This window comes from Enhydra lutris, unplaced genomic scaffold, assembly GCF_002288905.1.
Source record: "Enhydra lutris kenyoni isolate GAN:26980312 unplaced genomic scaffold, ASM228890v2 scaffoldscaffold28, whole genome shotgun sequence".
Taxonomy (NCBI): Eukaryota; Metazoa; Chordata; class Mammalia; order Carnivora; family Mustelidae; genus Enhydra; species Enhydra lutris.
The window spans coordinates 15,695,648-15,712,420 of record NW_019154112.1 but is presented as its reverse complement, the minus strand read 5'-3'; the positions used below and the strand labels follow the sequence as shown (position 1 = coordinate 15,712,420).

General features: G+C 36.7%; 1 protein-coding gene across 1 annotated transcript in view; it reads right to left on the bottom strand.

The window, feature by feature from the left end:
- Nucleotides 1–16,773, bottom strand: part of LOC111152227 (eyes shut homolog (Drosophila)) — a 1,631,332-nt gene that overhangs the window by 1,520,899 nt on the left and 93,660 nt on the right. Inside the window, 1 exon segment of the mRNA XM_022510634.1 lies at nucleotides 5,529–5,643. Within this exon segment, the coding sequence (XP_022366342.1) occupies nucleotides 5,529–5,643 (115 nt within the window).

Sequence of the window (16,773 nt, the reverse complement as noted above, 5' to 3'; positions counted from 1 at the left end):
AGCTTTACTTCTTTCAGTGTTCAGTGTGAGTTTGCATAAGTCACGCTAGCTGAAAATTATTGTGAAAAAAAAAAAGATTTAACTAGAGGATGGAAATAGAAAAGAGGAATGAAACAGATGGTAAAGTTAAACTAGATGAGTTTTAAAATTTTGGGTTTTTGTTGGTTCCCCAGTGAAATCTTATAGGAAACTTAAAAAGATGAGATAAAACATAAACTGCTTTCTTATATCTGCATCCCTGAACCAGTTATAAAAGAAGAGAACCAAAGGAGCTGTGTATAAAGCTCTCACGGTATTTTCTTTGATGATATAAAAAGCAGCAGTCAACAATTCTGTCATAACATCAGGAAGTTATAAAATATTTGGATAGGCACAGGCCAAAAATTGTGGTTCTATGTATAATATTTATTAAAATGAAATTAAATTTATTAGTAAATCATTGAAACTCAAAGGAAAATAAATCCTGAATCATTGCTATGAGACAATGTAAATAGCATTTAATTGCAGTGTCTATATTTTTAGTTTTTTGTGTGCATAATATCAATCATATTTTTTAATTTAGTAACTATAATTTATTCATTTTTATAAACATAAAAATGACAATAAGAACAGTTCTTCCCCTTTTTTCACTATGAATTTGAGCTCTTAATTTTTTTTCAATGATTTATTTTTGGTGATTATTAGAAATCTGACTCTCATTTGGGAAGTAACAATTATTTTATCATGGGGGCTATTTATATTATTAATATTGAGATTGATATTGACATTGTGAAAGTGCTTGATTAGAAATTCCTCATCACAATTTCAATGAGAAAGTTCAGCATCCTTCTGCCACTTTAATTATAGTGAAAATGAATTGAAAAAAGGCGAATTTAACTCATGATGAAGAGCATGGCTTAGAATTAATAAGGTTCTGACCTACACTTTTTTACCCCTAATATTGTCCATCATGTTGCATTTAATTTAAACTTCCTAATCTTAAAGTAATTATGGAATATGTTTTATCCTTTATAATACTTCAATTAAATGTATATTCACAAGAAATCATTTTTTTTTCTGATAATAATTTTAGTCTAATTCCCTCAACAGGAGTACACCACTGTCTCTATTTTGTTGGTTTGTTGGTTTATTCCTTTTAGCCGATACTATGCCTATCTGTACAATACAAATATCATCCAGGCTCCACTGGCCAACACAACTCTGGTTAACCTTGGTGTTAAGTTACATCTGGATTTCACCTCAGAGCCTCTCTGTGATTCCCTAAGCCATTCTTCCCCATGATTCTCTGTGGCTCCTTGCTTCCCTTCCCTGTGTGTATTAACTTGTCCCTAGACTACATAGATCACAGTCCTCAGATACTTCACTCTTTCCATTAGGCCAATTCAAATACATAGAGAACATTTACATTTATTAAAAAATGGCAAAGCCCTGAGTGATTATGGGGATGGGCAAATCAAAAACTACATTAACTTTATGCATCTAACTGGTTCCCTCTATCCCCTGTACTTCTTACTGTCTGGAAAAACCTGGACCTTTGATATATAACCTTTGATGATGTCTGAACACCCTGGGAGGTGGAACCCAATGGATAATCTCTGTGGGAGTAGTGCTGCCATGCCTGTTGACCATTCCCATAACACAGGAAATACGTATTTTATTTTGTTACAAGGAAATAAATACCTTATATATATACATCTAAACTCAAATTACAGTTAGAATAATATAGCCATTTTTCATCAGATATTTTGATCTGAGTATTTTCTAAATATCACAATACACCTGAAAAACATAGTCTAAATTGTATGCAAATTCTATTATAGGGACACATAATATTTAAGCTATTCTTGCTTAATTTGATTGCTTCTACTCTAAAATAAACAATAATATAGTGAATATTTCCTACACATGTTTAATATAATTTTGCTTTCTTACTTCACGTATTTTTAGATATTGAATTATTACAGATGAAAAACTTTTAGGTATATACTCTAAAATGCCAACTGGTGGTCCTATTGACCCTGAATACATGTGAAAATACTGTTGCATTAAATATGTATACTTTTGTGTTTTAGTGCAGAAATATAAAATGGTATGTCCATATTGCCTTAAATGATATTTCACTGATTTGAACATGTTAAAATTGTGCTTATTTTCCATGTGTATTTTTTATCTAAGATTATTTATAAAAATCTACTGTTGAAACTTTTTTCTTTTTTCTTTAAAAATGACTGATATACATATAATATTGCATGAGATAACAAATATGCCCCACTATGACAGGGTGTTTTTAATTTTGTGGCAAGCAATCAAGGGTCAAGGTGCTCAATTAGGACATAGAGCTGAAGTGAAAATAGTAATATTCAAGCCTTTATTCACTTACTGCCACAGTGCCACCAACAGGAACAAAGAGGCACCAGGCATTTTTTCCCCTAAGGAACAACATGAGGCAAGAGCCAGTGAACGAAACACAGATGGGGGAATCCTCTCATTGCTAAGGAGCCTTAAAAAAAAGCTCTTGACTCTTTATATGGATTTGGTGGGGAGGTAGAGAAAGAGGGCTAGGAGAGGAAAAGTTTTAAGTCAATGTGGAGAAATGTGGCTCAGTCAAGACCCCTTCTGTAAAGACGTCTCCATGGAGGCACATGGGAAATGGCCCAGCTATGGCCTCTGCTCCCCCATAATGAAAAAGGCCTTTGAATAAGGTACATATGTTGTTGAGAAGAATAAATAATCTTCAACTGTTTTGTGTGCCATTTTGTAGTCATTCAGGTAAGTGGATTGACAGTACCATTCACATTTTGTATATCCTTATTGATTCTCTGTCAACTTATTCTACCAATTACTGAAAGGGAAGTATTCATATCTCCACTATAATTGTACTTTAACTTATTCTGCTTTTGGAATATGTCAGTTTCTGGTTCAAATATTTTGAATCTCTTTTATTACATGCATAATTCAGTATGATTAGTTGACCCACTTATTTTTTCTGAAATAAAGTCCTTCATCTCTGATAGTTCCTGATATTGAAATCTGCCTTATTAATAAAACTACACCAGTAATTATTTTGTCTATTTTTTATATATCTCTCTAATTATTTTACTTTCAATATGTCTCTATTTTTTTAAATAAAATGAGTATCTTTTAAACATTTGAGTTTTGTTTCATGTACCATTAATAATCTCTGTGTATTAACCAAAGTGTTAATCAATTTACATTTATTGTGACTCTGGGTATAGTTGAATTTAAGTGTATCATTTTGCTTATCTTATGCCTGCTCTGTTCATCTTCCCTCTGAATATAAATATATTTGTTTTCTCCACATAAGAGAAGAGATAGTTCAAATCTCTTCCTAAAATATTATAGTTCATCATATAGTCTCTTTGAAATTGGTTGATATATTCAAAAGTTAATAATCCAAACATCAGAGTAGAAAAACAAATATCAGTTAAAAATTCCAAAAATGCATTTTATATTTATATGCTAAGATTAATTTGAATATAATATATATTTTATTTTCTTTAACATATCACATTGAACTTAAGTATAATAAAAATTAATGTTAATTCCCACTATCCATAACCATTACACAATCTGAACAATATATTTGTATATATACATTAAAATTTAAATCAACTGAAATATAAACTATTTCAGAACTTCAGTATAGCCATAACTAGGATTATTAATCAGTAGGGAAAAGCATATTTTTGAAAAACTATTACAGTGTTAAAAACATTAGTAATGCACATTATCTCATCATCACCTAAAGTTTAACCCAGTGAGAAAGCCAATAGCATTTCCTTCTTGCTAATATTTTATCTAGTAGAAGTCATTAAACTTAAAGTAGAATTACAGAAAAAGCATATTTGGCAATTTAATGATAACTCCAGTCAAGTTCCTTAAAAAGAAATTAAAACTGAATTTAGAGTCAGTAACAGATAATTGTTGAGACACTAGAACAGGTGAGATTTTCCAGGGAGAAATCATGGTGGAGGAAGAGAAATTTAAAAACAAAAGTCAGAGATAAATTCTCAGAGACTATCCCAAGACAAAACAGAAACCAAAACTCAAAACTGAATAGTCTATTATAAAAGAAATTTAAACCAAAGCAGGAAAGACATTTTAATTAGACCATCTCCTCTTAAGGAAAGGGTAAATATATCTTAAAGGAAAAAGAGATGCTAGTACATTCTTTATACTGAAAGTCGATATGTATGGTACTTAGAAGTATTGAGTTCTAGAGTTGCTTGGAGTACATTTAAATCTAGCTTCATCTATCCTTATCAATATGTATGAATTTACGAAAATATTAAAGACTCAATAGACATTTTAATTTTCTATAAAATGGAATGGTATTTATGTGAAGAGCAAATGAAGTAATGACCATATATGACATGTTATAATAACAACATTTTATAGCTGTGAAAGAAACGTTGTGTTCTTATCCTATTTGTTCTTGCACAGTAACATTATTATATTTTAGCATACGTTTCCAGAAATATACACAGAAATTTGTCCATGATTCATTTCATAAATTGACTTTTCATTACTTTAAAAATATTTTACTAAAATATTTTGTATTAGAGAAAACAATAAAATGAATTCCATAATTCTACTGTCATTATTTGCCAAAACAGTTTTAAGAAATACAGCATCATAAATTGATTAGAATTTCCTTCTGTACTCTCACTGATCTTTTCCCCAGCTGTCTCTTTATAGAGAGCCCTTCTAGTAAAGCCAGTGTGTATATTTCTGATATATTCATTTATACTTTAGCTATATGTCAATCATAGAAAATAAGGACTTTCTTGTGTTTAAAAAATTAATCATTATCAGACTATCTACCTTTGTTAGTTTTCAATAAGATTTTAAAATTCAACATTATGTTTTGATAAAGTATTAATAAATGTAGCTACTGTTCACTCATTTTAACCACTCATTATAATCGCTTGGTATGACTTGGTGAATTTATCCACTCTCCTATCTATAGGCTTTAGTTTGTTTCAGATTTGTTGTGAAAATTCTTGTATATGCATAAATTCTTGTATATACCTTATAATTCTTCCAATAGGTATACCTGAAAGTGGAAACGATGAGTTGTAGGATATGCCCTACTGTGTGTTGCACACCCACTGTGTACTTGTAAAGTCATTTCAAAAGCTATCCATCAACAAAAAGCATAATGTATATCCTAACTACCATACTAATTTTATCCTCTATCTGGTTTAAGATCTTAGGGCATTAGTAACTGTGGTTTTATGTACACAGAGATATATTGCCAGGACTCAATTAGCTATATACTTATTTTATAATAAACACACTACCTAGAACTCTTGTTAACATGCTCTCAACATAATTCTTATAAGTTAAAAATCTCTATTACTAAACTTTATATAAGTCATGTTTAAATATACATATAAAGATATAATTCTCTGGTTTAGATTAATAAAAGCATTTGAAATACAGACTGCCTGAAGCTATTGTATTTTAAAGTGTTAAATTACTCTGCCATGTATTAAATTACTTACTCTGAATCTTCCACTTATATAGAAAAACCATCCTTCATTCAGACAGTTGATGCTGAGCAGTCTACCGTGGTCAATTACTTTCTCACAGTTTTTTCCAGTAAATCCTGGCAAACAACTGTAAACACATCCATGTAAATAAGAAAAGTTACAATTTAAATATTTTCACAAAAGTCTATTAACAGTCTGACAAAACTAATAATGCTTTGTTTAAATTACATACAACATATATTATTACCTGATACTTTCAATCATTAATTTTGTCTTTGCATGCTTGTGTTCTTAGCAAAGGAGAAGAAAATGATCTATTTCATGAGAATCAGAGAAAACGACATTCATTTAATAGATTTAATATTATCTTTTGTGAATTTAACAGCAAAATCAACTTTGGCCTAACTGAATATTTAACAATAAAATACAGGTTTAGGAATAAATATGACAATTGTTAAAATGTGAAAAAAGGGTGACAAGTGATATTTCTAATGCTTAGTAAAGCCATTATATACTGATGATGTGCTAAAAGGATTTAATGACACACATAACTTTGAGACATAGTAAAAAGTATTATAGTCAACAGTAATGACATGGTCATAGTTAGGCTACTTATACGGTTTTATTTACTGTCATCTTTACTTTTTTTTTTTTTCCTAAATAAAGCAATCTTGTAGTATAAGTGTCTAGGAATAAGCTTTTTTGATTGTAATGGCAATGCCTGATATTAAGCTTTTGATTGCCAAGGCAATCATGTCAGACATCCACCTTAAATAAATATACTGCCGGCTGTATGACACAGTTACTAGCTACACAGAGAGATAAGAAGACAGGCCTTCCCCCCACCCCACCCTCCACCATGAGTTCCCTTTCTATAAATCCCGGTGTAACTAAATAACTGACCACTACCTTTCCTGCTCCCTTATTCTCACTCTTTCATTTTAAATTCAACAATAAAGAGTGAATCTGGAAAAGCTTAGGTGCCCCACTCCTGACCCCAATTAAAGCAGAACCCCAGGTCTACATAGTTTCTCTTTCTCTTCCTCTGCTAGCACTTGGCTGCTGGCCCGTGGGTATGCCCTTTACCCCCCTCCCCCCCATGACTTGAGTAATAAACCTTGTTTTTCAAGGATCCTTGATGGTTGATGCTAGGTGCATCTTGCAAGCAGGAGAACCACAGAGGCCACAACATTGGCTGCTGTGGGGGAAACATACATGGAGGCTGCCACAAGTAATATCAGCCCTCGTGAGGGCCCCTGGCATTCTTAGCTGATAGCATCTCTATAGATAGGTTGAGACACACACAAAAACAAATCCGGATTCCAGTTTACTGCAACTCACTAGCTGCAAACAATAAGATGCTAAGAATACATGGTGTACTGTCTTCCTTTGCCCTCACTCTCATTAATCTGTGAGAAATATTCCTGTACTTTAAATCACATTTAGTAAACTTTCTATTAAAAGTGAATGGAGGGCACCTGGGTGGCTTAGTGGGTTAAGCCTCTGCCTTCAGCTCAGGTCATGATCTCAGGGTCCTGGGATAGAGTCCTGCGTCGGGCTCTCTGCTCAGCAGAGAACCTGCTTCCTCCTCTATCTCTCTCTCTGCCTGCCTCTCTGCCTATTTGTGATCTCTCTCTGTGAAATAAGTAAATAAAATCTTAAAAAAAAAAAAAAAGTGAATGGAGGGGCGCCTGAGTAGCTTAGATGGTTAAGCATCTGTCTGGCTCAGGTCATGATCTTCAGGTCCTGGGATCAGGCCCCATGTCTGGCTCCCAGCTCAGTGGGGAGTCTGCTTCTCCCTCTCCCTCTGCCTCTCCCCCTGCTTGTGCTCTCTCTCTCCATCTCTGTCTCTGTATTTCTCTGAAATGAATAAATAAAATCTTTAAAAAAAAAAAGTGAATGGAGCACCAAATTAAATGACACTGTGTCTCTCTAAAGTAGATACTAGAGATTTTAAGATGAAATAGTACTTCTTTTTTCTTCTTTTTTGAGAGAGAGAGAGTGAGAGAGAATGTGTGTGGGGGCGGGCAGGGAGAGAGAGAGAGAATCTCAAGTAGGCTCGGCACCCAGCAGAGAGCAAGCGCGGTGCTCAATCTCATGACCCTGAGACCATGATCTGAGCCAAAATCCAGAGTCAGGCACTTAACAAACTGAGCCACCCAGGAGCCCTCAAAATACTTAAGACTAAGTTGTTACAAGCTGATTTAATAACAAAGTGAATTATATCATATATTAATTATTTCAAATATAAGAACACAGGGTAATTTCATAAAAGAAGGAATCAAAGGTCATTGACACAGTTTAACTGAAATAACATTTGTAAAATACTTTAGTAATTCTCTTTTGCCACTGTTCAAAACACAGCCTGGCACTTTCACCTTGTAGAATTAAACCATTCCTTCATTTATGTCAGGAACACCATCCGGGTTTTTTAGCACCTGCTATGTGCCAGCCACTAGGCTAATTGTTTTAACACTATTTTCTTATTTTCTCATTCAATCCTTACAAACCCTGTGTGATACATATTATTACCACTATATGAAATGAAGGAACAAACTCAGAGAAGTTAAGAGATTTACTTTGGTCATATCACTAATTTTAGAGCTGTTATTAAAATTAAGTATGGCATTAACTTTAAATGTACTGTATCTGCTACTCCATTAATTAAACCTGTTAGGACATGTTTACCTTACTTCCCTCATTCTGAGGGTCTACCTAGAAACCAAGAAATTACTTCAAGTACCACTTTGTTGTGAAATATATAATTTTCACCCTTTCCTACTGGGGACAAGGAGTAGCAGGAATAAGGGAGCACCAGAATATTCGCAGATTTTGGTGAGTTGTACTTATCATGTCTCAATTCTCCTTTGAGAGGGAATGAATCAAATTGTCCAAGATCAGCTAAGGACATGTGTGGTATTTGGCCTTATATTGTTCTGGAGTATGGTTTTCAAAGAGAAGGATCAGAGCTATAAACTAAATGAAGGACTAATATTCAGTCCTTCATGAAATCAGATCAGCAGTTTGCTGAATGAAGAAGATAGGGAGCAACAACTCTGAGAAAGAAACAAAGCAGAACGTATTAATTATGAAAATTGTGCTCAAGTGTAAGCACTCTCACAAATATACTAAGAAGGAAGCCCCAAAACACCATCTATAATACTTATCCCAGGGAGGTTTAAGCCAAAGGCACAGGAAACCCATAATGAGGAAATTTTCCTGTTAAGTTACAGGCTATCAACCCTCCATGCCTAAACTACTCATAGTTTGCAATCTAGGAGGAGCTTTTGAATCTCTTATCCTAATGATATCCTAACAACTCAGCCTGCAGCCAGGAATGAAAAGGCTTGAATAGTATTTTTGCTACCTAAGAACTTAAACCAGAGAAAATAAAAACAAAGAAAAATAAATAAAAGCAAACGCTAGAATAATATGGACAGTTTGAGAAATTCTATTACAAAAGTTTAAGTAAAGATGAAAGATGCTAAAGATAAGGGGAAATACATAAAAGAAGAGAGAAATTTCAAATAGCATCAATTGAGTTTGACTTAATAAGTTAAGCAGGTAAGACTTTTTATGAAATGCAATATAGAAGATAATATGGTGAGATAGTTTATAAAAAGGGAGGTGACTGTTAGGGCCCGTGATCAAAGGAACGAGACTGATACAAAGCGAAGGTCAAGCAAAGCTTTATTTCGCGCCAAGCACCAAGAATCAAACTGACCAGTCAGGGCTGTCTCTTACGAAAAGGTGACGACGATGACCCCAGCAAGTCCGCTCCCAACGTGGCTGCTCTGGACGAGGCCTCTCCACAGATGAGGCCACTCCGGACGAGGCCACTCCCTGGATGAGGCCGCTGCTCTGTTGGGGTCGCTCCCAAGAAGAGGCCGCTCTGGACGAGGCCACTCCCAGGACGAGGCTGCTGCTAATGAGGTCGCTCCAGGGACAGGGCGGCTCCCCGGACAGGGCTGCTCTGCCGAGGCTTCTCCCCGGACAAGGCTGCTCCCAAAAAGAGGCCACTCTGGAGGAAGCCTCTTCCCTGATGATGCTGCTCCTGCAGGGACGCTCACTGAGGAGGCCTCTTCCCAGACGAAGCCGCTCCCCAGAATGATGCAGCAGCTCTGGCGAGGCTGCAGCTCAGGGTCACAAGGTCGCTCCGTGGCTCGGGGTGGCGAGGCCATTCGGGGCGTGGTTGCTGGCATCTAGGCCGTTCCCCATGGCGCCGCTGCCGAGGGCTGCTGTGTGTGTGGGCGGGGCCGCTGGCGTCGGGGCTGCTGGGACTGCTGGCATCTGGATCGCTGGCATCGGGGCCACTGGCGCGGGGACCGCTGGCGGCTCAGGGCCGCTGGCATCGGGATTGCTGGCGTCGGGGCCGCTGGGACCCCTGGCGTTGGGGCCGCTGGCAGCTCGGGACCACTGGCGTCGGGACCGCTCGTGGCTCAGGATCCCTGGCAGCTCAGGGCCGCCAGAATCAGGATCGCTGGCGTCGGGGCCGCTGGCAGCTCGGGGCTGCTCCACAACATGGCCAGGGTCCCGCAGGTGATCGCCCATAGTGTCCTTGCCTGTGGCTGCTGGGCCCTGCTCCTTGCCGCCCGCCAGCCCCTCGCAGTGCGCCAGCGTCTCCTTCTGCTGCACGACGGTCTCTGCAGCACCGCGGCCCGCAGCTCCTCCTTGGGGCTCAGGGCGCAGCCCTGCATGGGCATCGCGGGCAACGGGCAGCCGGCGCGCGCCGCCTCTGGGGGCAGCTCCGCGCACACGAAGGGGCTGCCGGGCGGCGGGCCGTCTTGGGCGCCGGCAGCCACAACCAGCGCCAAGCCGGCGACCAGCAGCGCTAGCATCCCCGTCGCCGCAGGGCTCACTTCAGCATCAGCTGGCAGGTGGGCGCCGTCTGGGCGCGTGGTGGAGGCGCCTCTGCTGCGGGCTGAGGCCCGGCGTGCCGCTTGAGGGCAGCTTGAGCGCGGGAGCTAACGGAACCGCCTGCCTCCCACAGCTAGCTGTCTCCACTCCACGTACAGCTCTGACAAGAGCTCTTCCAGCTCTAACAGCTCTTACAAGAACTCTCACAACTCTTACAGCTCTCCTTCTCTCTCCGACGACTCTTCTCCTGCTCCCGCCGACTCTCCTTCTGCTTCCTTCTTCCGCCTTCTTCTTCCTCCTACAGCTCTCCTTCTTCTACCCCTGACAGCCTCGCAGACCAACCTTTATGGGGGTGGTTGAGCCCCGCCCCTACACAGGCGGCCAATTGAATTTCAATTCACCCTAGTGGATATACGTGCGCCCCACTGATTGGATGTCTTCATCCGGCCTGCCCCGCCCCTACATCCCGGGTTTACAAGTAAGTTCCCCTGGGAGGGGCACGCCCTTACATTCCCCTCTTTTCTTTGGAGATTAGTCAAATCCTTGACTTTTCAGCTAGTTCTATGTTATATTGAGCATGTAAGACTAACATTTTATCGCTCCAATATTCTTTAGTACAAATGACATTAGTGCACAGTAGGCTCATTTTTCCCAATTCCGTTCATCTAATTTCCCACTTATACTTTACATAAACAGGTAATAATAGGAGCAACAATAAACTTACAGTTTTTTAGTTTTAGTTTTAGTCCATGGTCAGCGGGGTCTGTCGGGAGGGGCAGGCCCTTACAGTGACTTAGTGGTTAACAAAAATTAAAATAGAGCCAAATGATTGAAGAAAAATTCTTTGAAATAAAAGTAGATAGAAACCAAATACGTTCAACATAAACAGTAAAGTCTGAATTGTCACCTCACTGCCCCAAAAATGTCAAAAGTAGTGTACAATTCATACTTGAGAATCTATAACAAAAAGTGAAAGAAAAAATATTTTAAAAATGAACACTTAAAACAATGTGAATGAGAATTTTTTAACTGTTTGATAAGGACAAAGACACTATTTTATGAAGTAGTCTGTGTGAATATCAGAACATGATAGCTAATATTTAGCAATTTTAAAAATTCTGTACATTTTATTAGATTTAGTTTTTTTTACTCTTTCTATTACTATTACCAAGGTATAGTTCTACCTTCATAAAATAAACTATATTGGCCTACTTATACATTCCCTATGACATTACAATATTAAGCAAAACTGATTTTTTTTTAAGTTTTTTTTTTAGGACATGTACAGTACCCAATAATTTTATTTTAAATGAAGACTTAGTACAAAATTACACTGACTACATTTCACATCAAGGGAAAAGTACTACAATTAATAAGGCCAGAGTCATTTATTTAAAAAGATCGGGAGAAAGATATTTTTCTGGAATGTGTAATTAAGAAATCAAGAGAAAGAACACAAATATGCAAAAATAAAAAATGCAAAAGGGAATATGAGGACAAATGGAATCTAACAACACTACATATTTCCCAATGCAAATATGTTAAAATGTTTATGTCGAGGGACGCCTGGGTGGCTCAGTTGGTTAAGCAGCTGCCTTCGGCTCAGGTCATGATCCCAACGTCCTGGGATCGAGTCCCACATCGGGCTCCTTGCTCGTCAGGGAGCCTGTTTCTCCCTCTGCCTCTGCCTGCCATTCTGTCTGCCTGTGCTCGCTCTCTCTCCCTCTCTCTCTCTGACAAATAAATAAATAAAATCTTTAAAAAAAAAAAAAGTTTATGTCGAAATATAGATTGCCAAAATTGAATGAAAATAAGAATAGCTGAATAGAACAAAATATTTGGTGAAACAAACTAAAAGATGCTGGGCTTATTTATTTATACGGATGAAGAATTCCAATTCCTATGAAAGAGATGATTCTCATGATATGTAAGTCTTAAATCTTAGGAAATGTATGCTAGTTATCAGAATTTGGATGCAAAAGCCTCAAAATGTACAATAAAAATTGTTACCACCAAACTCATATTTGAAAATGAAAATAAATATGTCGTATCATTGATACCAAATTCTATTTCTAGGAATTTATCCTGAAGAAATAATCAGATGTAGTAAATATTCATTTATATCCCTATTTCCCCCATGATGTTCCAAATGAAGTGCCTACAGAAAGGTTACAACTGCTAATGTAATAGGTCATTCTAGTCCACCACCTTAGTCTATCACCATTGTTTCCATACAACCAATAATCCAAGGACATTATAAACAAGTAGCCAATTCCTGTCCAAATTGTCCTTTCTTCTTCAGAAACCTTGGTCATCAAAAGTTTCCTGTTAAAGAATCTGATTTTCATTGTATATTTAAAAACATATTTTATTTAACTAATTTAGCACCAATTTAGGTTTTTTTTTTTTTTTTTCATATATAAAGTGTAGACTTTGTGCTATCCTATTACTCTTGAACAGAGAAGAAACATGCTCTTCTCAGGCAACTGCAAGTGGTTCTCCATGACTAGAGCTCAATGTAAATAATGAGAGTAGCAAGAGATGAGAGGAGAAAGAGATAATGAAGGAATTTGTTAGGAGTTACCAATATTCAGAAGTAAGGAATGGGAATGAAAGAAAATAAACAACCAACGAAGTATAAAAGATGAAAGAGTTCTTATATGAATCAGTGGGTGTATGTTATTATACTGAAGACTATGATTAACTAAAATTAATTGAAGCTCAAAAAAAAGTGAGATTGAGGTGCTTTAGAGGGTCAAGGAATTGTCACATAAACCTTTAGATGTGAAATTAAGGTGAAGCCTTATCTGCTTACCTTCAAAAATGCTTGTTCCCTCCTATTATCTGCCATCCATTGGTATATGTTTGATCATGTAAATACATGGTACTGCTCATGCTACTACTTATCCTTACTCTGTGATCATTTCATAAATTCAAAAACTGCAGCACTAGCCTTTCATGCTGGCTCTACTTCAACAGCTGCCACTCTTCCCAGAACCCTGTGTCAACTTTACTGCCCATACCTTCACTTCTATTCTACCCTAACCATGCCAAACTTTCTACTGTGCATGCCAATGCCACTGTGAATGCAGGTTGTTTCTCAGCTTTCCACTGCCCATGGCTTTGCTGAGTTTGCTGATAAACTCTATTACTCAAACTTTTCCTATAAAGTACCTAGGGAACTGTTCTACCTCCTTGGAGATCCATGCATTTAGAAGATTCTAATAGCAGAGGTCTGCATAATTGGGTCCTTTTGGTTTACATATAGCTCTTTATAATCAGGAGATCCATGGATGAATCCAGGCACTGGTATTCATCTCTACCCTTGGGATAAATACTCCTTTTTGGAGAGAAATAGTCTTTCAGGGTTTCACAGAGCCCTTCCTCCTCCTCTTTTATTTTTTCCCCCTTCCCTTCTTCCCTTTCTCTCTTCTTCCCTCCCTCTCTTCTTTCCTTCCTTCCTTCCTTTCCCTCTTCTGCTCTTCATAGTTCAGAAAATCTCTCCCTCAACCAAAAAAAAAAAAAAAAAGGATAGAAAGAAAAGAAAAGAAATGAAAGGCTCCAAAATATTTACATTCTGTTAATGGTAACCTTCTATTTCTTTGATGTATAGCCAATCACATAATCTTTACTATGGTTTTTTTGGGGGGCAACCAAGATTAATTGTTTCACCAATCTGGATACATAATTTTCCCTGTGGAACCCCATATTTCTTCCTCATGATGTCTACTTTCCTTTCCACTAACATTTCCTGGGGTCTTGTTCACATAATTTATTTCTTTTAGTTCTTGACCTTAAATACAGTTTCCTCCATGGATGTCTCATCTGGTTCAGGAGCCCTATTTTAGCACCTATTTTATATTATATATGTACCTTGATATTCTATCATTATCAATTTATAGTCACCTATGTGAGTATATGAACATGTATGTGCACACATGCGCATGTACACACATACATGCACATTTTAAATCCATATTCCCTTTTTGAGATTTTTATTCTAGTCCATTTTATATTTAGAAAGAATATTTTCCAGTTATCTTCTTAAGATAGATTGCCTGGATAATAGGTTTTCTGATTGTATAAATATAAATATTTCTCTCACCACCCAATATATAGTAGTCATGTGTAAGATTTGGAGGAGGCAATATTTTCTCTTGGTAGTCTGTAGATGCTTTCTAAAGCTATAAATGTTATACCACTGTCCTGAAGCAACTGGTGTTGAAAGGAAACAATGTGATGCCATGCTGATTACTTTTCCTTTGTAGGAAAATTGTTTTTCCCTGCCTTAAAGCTTGATAGATATTTCACTATTTGCTTTTATCATCAATCTAGCTTGGATAGAGTGTTTTTAATACTCAGACTCAGCCCTTGCTCCAGCTCACAGAAATATTCCACAACTTGATTAATTATTGCTTCTCTTCCATATGTTCTTTTTACTCCTTCTAGAGCTGCTATCATTCACACGTTAGATCTCCTTGATCTATTCGTCAAGATACTCAACTTTCTTCATCGTGATTCATTAACTAATTCATCCATTAAGCTCTTCGGAAAATAATCCTTGAGCTCCTACTGTAGGTAGTTATTTTTCTAGCCACAGTGTGTATTCAGTGAATAAGTTTTTGTTTGTTTGTTTGTTTGTTTTTCCTTCCTGGGGTTCATCTTTTAGTGGTAGAGGACAGGAAATAAAGACTTAAATATAGAATATTTCAAGAGAAATGCAGGTTACAGTGTATGGCAAGCACAGGTGGTTGCTGTTTTCCCAAAGTTTGCATCAGGGACCACTTCATGGGCAATTACTATTTCAGAAGACCAGGATAAATTTAAGGTGGGGTCAAGTATGTAGATGAAGATAAAAGCAGATGCCCATGTAGTTACTCTTTTCTTTACTTTAAAATACTTCTTCCATAAAGCATTGTAGATTTCTGTAATTTGGATTACCACTTCCCTTCCAATTTTCCACCCATGTTGTTAATTTAATAGTATGATTTTAGTTGTAGTCTTGATATGTATATATATCTATGTGCTCTCCTCTGGAATCTTTTCACTTATTTTGACTATAGTAATCTAATTTTCATGAACTTTTTCTCCTCCAGAGATTCTAATACCCTCAAGTTGTGATTGTTTCATTTTAACTCACGTTCCTCTCCTAAGTCTCTGGCCTTTCTTGCATCCAGTGTTTTTCTTTGCTAACTCAGTATCTTAAGTGCAGTATCCTTCAGTGAATGGAAGGAAAAATTGGGCCAAGAAAGTTGACGCAGCTAGAACATTAGTCTTCTCCTTAGTGTCACAGATCTGGCCTCTGTCCTCTGTAGTATCATTGAGCAAACTTTCACTGACAGACTTGGGTCCTTAACCTCAGAACTTAGTTGACTATATGGCAAAGGATAACAAGAACATTTAAGTAGGTTGATTTTGACCTAGTCAAAGTGTTTATACTGATGAAGTAGCTGCTATAGTCTGGTTATTGTTCTGTTGTCCCTCTGCTAATTTATAAATGCTTCCTAGCTCACAAAGAAAGAGAATCTGCATAAGTCCCTTCTATTGAGATAGTCAGGGAAACTAAGACCTAACTCATTTTAGCTGCTCAAGGTGTCTAGTAATCATTTTGGTCAAAGAAATCAGCTGTTTTGTATGGGGAGAGGGGAAAAAATGCTGTTCAGATCACCATGTTCCTGGAGTATCCAATATATAATTATATTTTTGTATAAAACTATTGTTTTATAGTAATTATTAAGGTAGTAGGAAACAGTAAATATTTTTTATAAAGATGGAGGGTAAGAGGGTTGTAAATAATTGTGATGAAAATGTTTAAGGTGTTATTTTTAGTGGTAAAAAGGGAGATAATATATAGAACAGAGGACCTGAATTAGATACATGTAAGGAAAAGAAAAGGAAGATAATGGAAATAAAATATGTTAGTGGAAAAGCTTGGAGAAAATAAAACTCACTTTTATCTTCCTCTTTTCTTTTTACTCCCAAAGTGATTTCCTATAACTTCCTGAAATGTCTCTCCATTATTGGGCTGCATTTTGTCAATTAAGTCAATATTTATTAGACAATTAGCTGTACTCTATTTCTTGGACAGAGTATCCCAAACTTTGTTCAATGACCTATGGAATACATTCTACTGTTTTAATGAGAAGTGTTAGGCTCTTTTGAGGACAAAGCCTTGAATAAAACAGAGTAATAATAGCAAATTTCATCATCAGCATCTTGACCAATAATTCATGTAATGAAATACTGAATGAAAGAAGAAATATATTACTACATATATTTATTTTTAAAGTGTACAAAATTCACAAAATAAAATGAAAATCAATGAACCTAAACAATTAGCAAGTTTTTAAAATATATTTTTCAAAATTTCCTTGACATTTCCAGTATCAAGGAAAACTTA